This window comes from Nannospalax galili, unplaced genomic scaffold (assembly GCF_000622305.1).
Source record: "Nannospalax galili isolate Female #2095 unplaced genomic scaffold, S.galili_v1.0 scaffold510, whole genome shotgun sequence".
In the NCBI taxonomy this organism is placed as follows: Eukaryota; Metazoa; Chordata; class Mammalia; order Rodentia; family Spalacidae; genus Nannospalax; species Nannospalax galili.
The window spans coordinates 1,535,346-1,547,057 of NW_008329677.1; the positions used below are offsets into that span (position 1 = coordinate 1,535,346).

The following is an 11,712-nucleotide window of genomic DNA, read 5'->3' on the forward strand; positions in this document are numbered from 1 at the left end:
ATTAACATGGACTTTCAGGGAATTCTGAATAGCCAAAATAATATTAATAAAACAATATAAACTTACAGTTTCTTATTTCAAAACTTACTAAAATAGTATAGTAATAAATGGTTAGACCTATAGACCAATGAAATAATATTAAGAGCATAGAAAGAAACATGTATTTATGGTTTGCTGATTTTTATGATGGTGCAAAAATAATTCAGTGGGGAAGAAATAATTTCTTTATGTGGTGCTGGGACAGTTGGTTATCTACATAGAAAGGAATGAAATTAGGGGCTGGATAGATGGCTCATTGGGTAAGAGCACTTGCTAATGCAAGCATGAGGACCTGAGTTCAAGTCCTAGCACACACATAAAAAACTGAGCATGAGGCTGGTCATGGTGGCACATGCCTTTAATACCAGCATTCAAGAGGCAGAGGCAGGTGAATCCCTGTGAAATCAGAGCAAATCTGATCTATATAGTGAGCTCCTGGCCACCAGGGACTACAGGGTGACTGTGTCTCAAAAAACAGTAAAAGCTGGGTGTGGCCAAGCATGACTATGCTATGGGGGAGCAGAAAGAGGAGGATCACTTGGACTCGCTGGTAGCCAGCCTAGCTCCAGGTTCAGAGATGCTGTCTTGTGGCAGGAAGGTAGAGAATGATAGTGACACCTGATAGCTTCCTCTGGCCTCTGCACATGTGCATGGACACACATACCAGTGCATGCACATGTACGTACATTGCACACACACATACCACACACATATCCCACACACACAGATGAAATTATTCCCTGCCTCACACAATATTTACAGTTTGACTCAAAATGAGTCTGTGGTCTAAATGATTTGTCAAAGCAAAAACTATAATGTTCTTAGAGAAAAATGAAGCTGGAAATTGCCACTATCGAGTTTTCAGTGGACTCTTCAGAGTGACAACAAAAAGAGAAAGGTAGAAGAAATTGTCTTTTAGCAAAGCTAAAATTGTCTGTGTATCAAAGGACACTGTCAAACAAGTGAAAACACAACTCACAAAATGATAAAAAATATTTGCAAATCACATACCTGGTAAAGGTCTACTAGCCAGATTATATAAAGAAATCTTACAACTCGATAACAAAAGATAAACATCCCAAATATAAAGTAAATGAAGATGTAAGATGGCCTGTATACACAGGAAAAGACATTTAACATAATCATACAGAAATGCAAATCAAAAACCTGTAAGATACCACTTCATTCTTGCTAACATGGTTGTTATAATAATTTTGTTATGAGAGAAAATAGTGACAAGAATGAGAGAAATTGGAATACTTGTACTTTCCTGGTGAGAATATAAAGTGGTAGAGAGGCTGTGGAAAGCAGTTCCTTGGAACTGAAGCACACAATTATAGAACAGCAATTCCACTGCTGCCACAAACAGATTCAAATGAAGGCTTTCCACACATTTTCATAACAGCATTGTTGGCAATCACCAAGAGGTGGAAACACCTTAAATGTCCACCAACTGATAAAATGGTAAACAAGACAGGTGTGGTGGCTCACGCCTGAAGTTCTAGCCCTCAGGAGGCAGAGGCAGGAAGATTGCTGGGAGTTTGAGGCCAGCCTTGGCTACATGAGACCCAGTCTCAAAAATAAAAGATGGGGGCTATAGACATGACTCAGTGGTTAAGAGCATGTACTGCTCTTGCAAAGTCCAGTTCCCCACATCCATGTGGGGTGGCTCACAACCACCTGTAACTCCAGCTCCAGAGGATCCAACACCCTCTGAGGGCAGTGCACTCAAGTGAGCAAAGACTCACATATACACATAATTAGAAATAAATAGATAAAATATTTTTAAAAATAAAAGATAAAAATATAGAATATCAATACAATAAAATATTATCTAGTTATTTTTGTAAAGTATATGAGGCATGTTAACACATATCTTCAATCCCAGAAATTGTAAGGTGGAAGCAAAGGAGTATCAGGAGTTCAAGGCCAGCCTCAACTATATAGCGAATTTGAGGCCAGCCTCAGCTACATGAGACTGACTTTGTTGGAAAAAAAAAGATACATTTTGAAAACATTTTATTAAGGGCAGAAGCCAGATCTAAAGTACCACATAGTGTATGATTCCATATTCCGAAACATTCAGGGCTGACAAATCCACAGAGACAGAAGGTGGATTAGTGGTTGCCAGGTACTTGGGGAGAGGGAGCAGGAAGTGGCTGCTAATGGACATAGGGCTTCATTTGGGGGTAATGAAAACCTTCTCAAATTAAATAGTTTACACAATTTGTGACTACACTAAAAGCTGTCTTGTATACTTTGTAGGATGAGTTTTATTACATATGAAGTATTTTTTAATAAGGTTGCTAGAAATAGTGAAAAGAAGAAGCCATTAAGACAGGCTGGTGACTTACCAAATCTACTATAAAATAAAATTCATATGCTGTGCTTCAAATCTGCCAGGCAGTCTTTGGCTCAAAGGCCAGTGGTTTTTATTCACAGGTGAGGGGTTAGTTGTAAAGCTTAAAGGGTCTTTCTTTGAGCTTGCAGGCTGCCACGTGCCCTCTGCCCACTCGCTCAGTCACTCCCGCTTCTATGCAACTATCAGAGCAGTCCTCGGCCATCCAAGGTATTCTGCTTCCCTTCACCTGTCCTAGAAGCTCTGTTTCCCCATGGTCTTTGATTCTCAGCCACCAAACCCAATTACTCTGCCCTGCTGTATTTCTCTGGGAGTTAGTAACATAATGATACCCAAAGAAGTTACATTTTAAAAATCTGCTCCCCCCACCCCCAAATTGCACCACAGTTTACCATTTAAATGAATAATATATAGCACAAGCTGTGTGTTACTTGCCTCACATCCTGAAAGTAACTTGCAGCTTCATCCGTAGCATCTTTTTATTTCCAGGGACTTTCTGCAGGTACAATACTGTGCCACGTTCTGCTGTGACCATTTGCCATAATGGCCAAGGTTTTATTTTATATTTTTTGCCACCAGAGGTCAGATAGCAGCATATAGTCTATAAAAGAATGTTCTGCTATCTGACCTCTGGCTGCAAAAAATTTAAAATAAAACCTAAAAGAATGTTCTTGCCGGGTGTGGTGGTGCACGCCTTTAATCCCAGCACTAGGGAGGCAGAGGCAGGTGGATCTCTGTGAGTTCAAGGCCAGCCTGGACTACATAGTGAGTTCCAGGACAGCTGGGGCTACAGAGAGACACTGTCTCAAAAAGACCAAAAAAAAAAAAAGAAAGAAAAGAAAAAGAATGTACACAGAGCTGAAAGAGCAGAGATCAACTAGCAAAAGAGAATGGTCAGGTCTAGAATCAAAACCTTCTGATCTGTTCTGGTAACTATGCCAGACTGACGTTTATCCTGAAGACCTTACTGGACTGTGGCTATGGTTGTTGTTAAAGTTTGAATTATGTCCAAGTCTAATGTGAAAGCGATTCCTGTGCATTCAGATATTTTTACAGTTTTCCAAGTGTGGAATGAGTCTTGTCTTCTTATTAATCAGATTACTGGGATGAGCACATCCCAACAGTCCTCATTTTACCAAATTAAAGGTGCTTGTGGACTGTACTAAATAAAAGATAGGCATCTCCCCTGGGAAGTAGCCGTGAAGTCATCTTGCTGTGGAGGAGCATTTCTTAAAGGAAAAAGTCAAATGTAGAGTTAAATGATTTTGCACATACAGATTTCATCTCTTCATGATTGCTTGGCCTCACAGAGGGCCTAAGTGACTTTAGGTGGAATAACCGGATCTGTTTGCTCTTCAGAAGCAGGCGCAAGTCCGCCAAGGAAAGGCAGAGAGACAGATGGCTGGCTATTGTGTTACAGCCATCATCTGCTGGGTCATGAGCAAATATTAAGTGAAAAATATATATGTGGCTGGTGTGCAAGCAGAGTTGCAACGTTTCCCATACAGTTTAAAGGATGGCTGCTTGAACATTTGTATTTCATAGAATGCTCTATTGAAGTGTTTTTATTTACAGGGTTAATCCATTTTAAACTGCTTTAAAGTGAACATTTTGCCCCCATTTTTTGACACTACTGTGCAATATTTTGAATTGAAATGGCCTGTAATGGCCCTTTTTTTTATTTTCCATAACAACACAAGCACTAAATTATAGCTGTGCAATTATGTAAACAATGGAAATGCTTCCAGAATGAAGCCTTCTTTTTAAATTTTCATTTTGTGTAATTGTTGAAAGGTTTGGAGCCATAATAAACAAAATTATTTTACACATTTATCATTCTAAAGGTCAATTATAGGAGAACTAAGGAAACAACACTATGCAAAATGAATAAACCAATTTCTGCTGCCATCGCCATATGTTTTTGTTATCACTTATGGTTTTTCCAGTTACTGTGTACATAGCATTCAATTAAAGCGATTCATTTACCGAGCCGAATGTAGTTTGTGTTTATAGAACTGTGCTTTGGAGGAGAGGAAACAACACGCCTCTATTTGAATTACCTGATTTTTTTTTTGTAAGATCAGTGATAAGAGACAGATGTTCTCACCAGTCACTTTCTCATAAACCTGACTCTTTTGATAAGATGCAAATCCACAATTACCATCTTACAGTCTAGCTTTTCACACTCAACATGTAGCTTTGCACACGGACTTTTCAGGAAGACAGGAGAAGCCCATGCAGCCTTATCCATCCACCATGTGGCAACATTTCACAGGATTGTTTCTTTTGAGCAAAGCTTGTGAAAGGGTATGTCTGTGCTTCATCCTACTCAACTTAGAGAATAAGCTTTATACCAAATTCCTATTATAGACTCCATTTGTCACTAAACCCCTTGTTCATTTATTGTTTAGTGTATTTAGATGTATGAGAGAAACCAATTCTTGATGCCAGACTCACTTGTTTTGGATAAGTTCTGGAATTCCTCAGAAGAATAAAACTTAGAAAGTCTAAAATGATCATTTCCCTGTTTTTGTTTCCTTCTTTGCCTTATAAGTAAGTTACATACATACAGTATGACTAATTGATGTAGTGCTTGTTAAAGATGTTGTTTGAGGGCACTAATTTCTAGAGCTTTTTAATTTCTGGGATAATGTGTGATCTGAGAGGCTTGTCTGGGCCATCTCTGAAATGCTTTAAAATACCCATCCTGTAGATCAGAAAAATACTAGCTTACTGAATTATACAAACCTATGAACTAGGCTCCATAAAGTAAAATCCTTCAGAGCCCTTTTCATTTTGAAATACTTCATTATTTTTAAAATTATTATATTATTATTATTTTGCTAGCAGCACCATTTGCTTCTGTTTAGCCCTTAAAGCCTCTAAAGCATCAATTTCCATCCGTGGTACAGTGCTGACTGCTCTTTACAAAGTGATCATCCATCCCATCATGTGGAGGAGAAAGGTGCTGCTCCAGCTCTGGCATGATGTGCCCCATAGTCTTTGAACCCAGACCTCATGGCCCCAGTTCTAGAGTTCTTTACCAGAAGAGTTTGGATTCAAGGAATCTTCCCACTAAAGGCCTCAGAGAGGCAGCCTTGACAGTAGTGAATCACATAGTAGAAATGACGGCAAGAAATTAAGCATTATTTGCTTGATGATATTATGCTGATTTAAGGAGTATATTCTGTTTGTGACAAAGGGTGATAGTTGTCCAGGATAATTTTGTAAGTTCAAAAAAGCGGGTCATTTTGGAAAACCTCCTGGGCAAGTCTTGCTTGTTTTAGAGAGGGTACTACAAAGGCATGAGGGCTGCCATGAGTGATGTGTGGTAAGTACTGTCCTGCCTTGTTGGGGCTTAAAGCCCTGTATGTAGGCTGTAAAGAAAGTATCAGAGTGAAGATTCTTATTTTGTATTTCCAAAGACCTCAGTTATAAAACTGGGCTTTTGGATATCTCAATGGAGAATGAAAGAAGGATTTTGCTATGAGTTAGAAATGAATGAAATGCTTTATGGATGGCCCTCTATTGGGAACATAGATGACAGATAACTCTCTTTTGAGTACCACATGGCTAGTCCTAATTTTAAAATGGTATCTCAAAGATAGAATCTTTAGACTGTTCTATTTCAGTGTAGATAAGCAAAATAAGCTGGCATGTGGCTGTAATTTGGCTGACTGGTCATGTGTTCCCCTCTTTAACCCCCACATTAACCCTGCCCTGGTGCTGTCTTTGGTAACAGCAGCACAGGTCCTGCTTTCCCTCTGGGCACTGTCTTATGTGGGTGGCAAAGTAGGGCAGGCTTACCATCTGTTACTGTGCCCGCTCTTTCCCATCTTTTTGCCCATAGAAACGGGTTCCATTGAAGTGGCTGGCCCTGGTCCAGGGACTGGGTAAGCCCTGTGACTTTATCACAGCTACATGCATCTCTGTCATCTTTAGCATCAGTGGCAACTTTGTAGATGTTTTTCTGAGTGCCCCATTTTACAGATCATTGCCTTTATGCATACACACTTTATGAAACAAGATGGATTCAATATACCAAGTTTGGTTTTAGCTTTTTAAAGGATTTAGTTCCCAATTCCCACAAACTTATTTCAGACAATCATCTTGAAGTTAAAACTCAAGCCAGGCATGGTAGCCTTTAGTCCCAGCACTCAGGAGGCAGAGGCAGATGGATCCCCCTGAGTTCAAGGCCAACCTGGTCTTCATAGTGAGTATAGTGAATTCCAGGCCAGCTGGGGCTACAGAGAGACCTTGTCTCAAAAAGACCAAAAAAAAAGTAAAACTCAAAATTCCAATGGTGAAAATGACATTTTTGAGTTTAGTAGATGCTAAAGTTGTTTAAAACCCACAGGTTTGAAGGTTTTAAGTTCTTCATCTCAACAGATGGAATTAACACAAACATAACAAAGTTAACATCATAGCTGTTTGTATTATTAATCTTCAAATGCATGGCATTCTGCTACCTTGCTAGCCAGGTTTGTGCAAATCCTTTCATTGCAGCATATGTCAACAGAAATGTGTTTCCATCTGCTGCTGGATAGCTTGATGCTTGATATTCTGAGACAAGGCCTCAGCACAATGCATACCTCTGTGAGTAATTACAGGTGTGTGGTGAGGAGCCCAGGGCATTAATCAGAGGCTTAATTATAAAAAAGGTAGATCTTTTGTTCCACTGCTGGAGCATGAGTTTACCACACACTTTCCAACCTGCAGCATCCATCTGCTCAGCCCAGAGAATGTTTGTTTTGGCTGATAGGGACCCTAAAGTGTAGCACAGGACGTGATTAAGGCAGGCTTAAATATTAACTGCGAAGAAGCGTAGTTCAGGTTTTCTTCCCCTTCATCCCTCCCTCCCTCCCTCCCTCCCTTCCTCAGCATAACAAGATTTGATCATCGGACATTAAGGGAGGGAAGAGACACACTATCTATCTATCATCTATCTATCTGTCATGTGTGTCTGTTTATTTTGGTGAAAGAAAAAGTTCACTGAAATGCCAAAACTTTAAGAAGGACAAGCTAAACTGTTCATCATCCACAAACACTAAAATATTAAGTATTAGACAGTTACTTGACAGATATAAATAGTATGATTTATAGAAATTAAATAGTCTACTATGTAAGAAAAAGTGTCTTAGAAAAATGTCTTGTGAGCACCTGTACATTGTGTTTTAAGAAGACAAATTGTGGAATGGTGTTATTTTTATGGTGAAGGGCTTAAGATAACATTAGAAGTTAGCATGCTGCTACTACTTTGCTCTAGTATAAAACAGTTACAACAGCATTATCTTAAACGATTTTCAAATAGCCACACTGACAGCTAAGAAACCAAGGCTCCTTGTCTTTTTCTTTTTGCTCATATGTTGATACTAAATTTAGGTTATATAACTACAAGTCACATAACTGTAGTACTTCAGTATGGTATGTTTGATTAATGTGCCTGGCCAAAACTGTTTCAAGGAAGATTGTGTTTTTCTTACTAATCCCACTTACACATGCACATACTGACACAGATGGCTTTAGAGGGGGCCCTGGCCATGATGATGTGACTGCTGTCCTGTGGTAGATCCTGATCTGGCACAGTCAGGATTGAGGGACTGGGGGTTGGGGACCAGACAACCATCAAAAGGAGGCCATTATGGACAGAGGATGGAAGGCTGTCAGGGAGGATGCGCCTGATGCTGTGCTCTGGCAAAAGACTACTGTTGTGCTTTGTGCTTACACCTGATGTGCACATCAGATCCATGCTCACTCACTGATCTCAACACCTCACCCCACATTCCCATTTCTTGGTGTCTAAAACTACTGGGAATGATCATATCCAGTTCTTTGCCTACACTAAGTTTTTGTTTTGTTTTGTTTTTTGTTTGTTTTTCTTTTTTGGGTCTTTTTGAGACAGGGTCTCCCTGTAGCCAGAGCTGTCCTGAAACTCACTATGTGGACCAGGCTGCCTTGAACTCATAGAGATCTGCCTGCCTCTACCTCCCAAGTGCTGGGACTACAGGCATGCACCACCATGCCCAGCTTGTTTTGTTTTTTTAACTATCAATGTGCTTAACCTCTGAAAATTAAAGCTAAAGAAGCATGTTCTTTGTTTTAGTGACAAATCTTTGAAAATTTTATTTATATATCTACCTCAGCACTCCTGAAACTTGTCCAAGGAGCCCACTGTTAGGTGGAGTACAGAACAGTGTCTAGCTAGCCTCAGTGCCATAATGTAGATTGTGGATATGTCACATACCTTATAGTATGGTGTCTCCATTCTCTTCCTCTGAGCTGTTGCAAGGACCATTGGAATAACATACCTCCCTGTACTCTGTGGCTGAAAAACCTGTCATCATGCTCTGTTATTTTATTATAGAGTGGTCATATGTACATACAAATAAACCACTTTGGAATTTTATTCTTAAAAATTACAAGCGTGTTTTCTTCCTTTTTAGGATGTCTTAAACACTATCATAAGGCACTGTCCACCTCGCTTTTTCTCCCTGGGTTTGCCTGGCTTCTCAATGCTTGTGGGGGACTTCATCACGGCTGCTGCCAGGGTCCTCAGTACAGACATGTTGGCGGTGAGTATGACAATGCTCAGCATCCGAGCTCCCAGGAGACTTCACAATTGCTAACAAGGTTCAGATTTCTCCACTCTTAACAGGTGTTGACTCATTAGTGCAATGTGAAACTGGGCTCTCGGAGTAGATACCCTGGCAGCTGATCTGTGAAATTGTAGGCTGCGATGACACACTGGTACTGGAAAGGCGTTTCATCAAAAGGCCAAAGTGTGAGAAATCATATCCCACTAATATTTCAGCAGGCTTACCCAAAGCAGGACCCATGTTACAGACCCTGTTAGCATTATCTAGTAAATGGTGGCACAGACATAAAGGAGATAAAGAGAGAATTTTAAATATATGTTAGAAGTAATGTGTTGTTGTTTTATTACATTAAGTTTGGTTGCTGTAAGTCTCATAGAAAATATCTATTATTTCTTTTTGTGGTCCTTAGGCTCATACCCAGGGAGTAAACTTCATGTGTGTTAAACTTGTACTCTCTCCAAGCTGTACCCCAACCCTGAAAATATTTTTTTAATATTAGAACACTCAATTTTTTAAACCAGAAATTAATTTTATTAATGTTTCAGAAAATTCAGGAAAAATTCTTATACTATAAAATTAGAAACAAGTGAATTAAATGAGCATTAAGGGCCCCAAGAGGAATTTGTTTTCAGCCTCTATATTTAAGTGCATGATTCAGGCAAGGTCTCTGTGAGCGTTGTGAGAGAACGCTCCTTTTTTTTTTTTAATTATTTATTTAATAACCACATACTTAGAAGAAGCATTTCATTACAACAGCATTGACATATTCAATAACAATTTCCTGAGCTAAGATTCATCTCTTTCAAAATTGGCTATAAATTTTTAGGCTCACAGTTGAATTACCACAGTTATACAATATTGTACTCAGTATAAACCCTTTAAGACCTAAAATCAAATGAGATTTTAACCTTTTTAAAAAAATCTCCATTTCATTATTAAAATACACAGTTTTATACAAAAAAAATCATTTTTATTGCAATTGACACTAAGATGTTTCTAATTCTATATATCTGATTATTACTAGTCAGAGTTGGTTACTTTCTGTGCCCCTTGGCTTCTGAGCATGGATATAAAGTCATCAGGTAGATTTCAGTGATAATGTTTTTCACACCTACTAATTATTAAGGAGCAAATTTTTATGCTTTGAAGAATTTTTTTTAATTTTTTAAAAAATTTAATAACCACATGATTAGAAGAAGCATTTCATTACAGCTTTAACATATTCAGTAACACACTCCAGAGCAAGAGTCCCTCTTTTTCACAAGTGGGTACAAGTTTCTAGGTTCACAGTTGAATTAATACAGTTATACAAATATTGAACTCAGTATAAGCCCTGTAAGACATAAAATTGAATGAGGTTTTAATCTTTAAAAAAGATCTCCATTTCATTTCAGAATATATTGTTCCTTGCAGAAAGACTCATTGTTTTTGTTACTAACGCTGAGATGCTGTCACATGCATCTCTAATCTGTATGTATCTGATTATTACTAGTCATAATCAGTTGCACTTGGATCCTTGGCACCTGTGTATGTCTATAAAGTCATTTCAATGGTAATGATTATCACCTCTGCTAATTAGCATGACATGAATTACGATGCTTCCTCCTCAAATATAATATATGTTTTAAAATTTGTTGATTTTTTTTGTGTGTGTGTATGTGTGTATATCACACAGAACATCCCAAACCATCTTATTCAACTATACACCCACTTCCCAAATGGCACCCTCCAATAGCCTCCCCTCCCCCCACCAGAGCCCTTATACTCTGATATCCCTGCTACTGTCTGCTGTGTTGTCAGCACCCTCAGCCATTCCCCACTACTTGCCCTCCTGGTGAATCTAGTCAGCCTATCTAGAGGTCTTTGTTTTAGGAGGGTCAGCTGTTCCTCATCTAGCAGCAATCAGTTGTCAATATTCCTGTAGATAAGATTGGGGTCTGCTGTTCATTTTCCCAGTTCTATGGTGGGTTACTATCTGGGAGACCCTTTGGCCACCCAGGCCAACAACTCAAAAGAAGGTATCTCTTACCTGGCATTTTTGCTTGCTAAGTAGCTGTTAGCTATGCATATGGACTCTTAAAAAATTATATTGGCCCCTTTAATCTTTGGTTATACTTTCCTTTAGTGTGTTTAAGGCCATATAGTTGGCCCAGATAAACCAATTTATTTTTACTAGACCAGGCTGGCCTTGAACTCACAGAGATCCACCTGCTTCTGCCTCCCAAGTGCTGGGACTACAGGCGTGCACCATCACACCCAGCTTATTTTTACTTTTAAGGTCCTTTCAGGATCTGTTCCTCAGGAGTCACATGGGCTTGGAAGGAGCCCCTAGCTCATTTCTTTTACCAGTTCCGCCTATGTGAAAATAAGTCAAAGGCCCTACTTGACCATGGCTGACTTCGCTTGAAAGCATGGAGGAAATGAATCCTCTGTGTTGACCCTCCCCTTTGTAGATGGAACACTGTTTCAAGTCCATCTGGTGGGGTCTCCTTGGCCTCCTTCATCAAGAGGACAGGTGACCTACCACAATTACAGGACATTTTGAGAGATGCTTATAGTCCCCTGGAACTAGTCGACCTAGGAGGGCAAGGAGCAAAAACTGTCCTTTATGTCCCCTTGACCAAATTATTATAGGCTTCAAAGTATGTTAAACATCCAAGAAGGTTAGGTCTGGTACTTTTAATTACTGTGTGTCATGTAGATAAATCTTGGGCAAAG

At 39.3% G+C, this 11,712-nt stretch overlaps 1 protein-coding gene across 2 annotated transcripts in view; it reads left to right on the forward strand.

Annotated features, from left to right (window-relative positions):
• Positions 1-11,712, forward strand: part of Ralgapa2 (Ral GTPase activating protein catalytic alpha subunit 2) — a 371,371-nt gene that overhangs the window by 194,054 nt on the left and 165,605 nt on the right. For both annotated transcript variants that reach the window (XM_029567609.1, XM_008841311.2), the window contains one exon: positions 8,842-8,970. In XM_029567609.1, the coding sequence (XP_029423469.1) occupies positions 8,842-8,970 (129 nt within the window). The remainder of the gene's footprint in view (positions 1-8,841; positions 8,971-11,712) is intronic.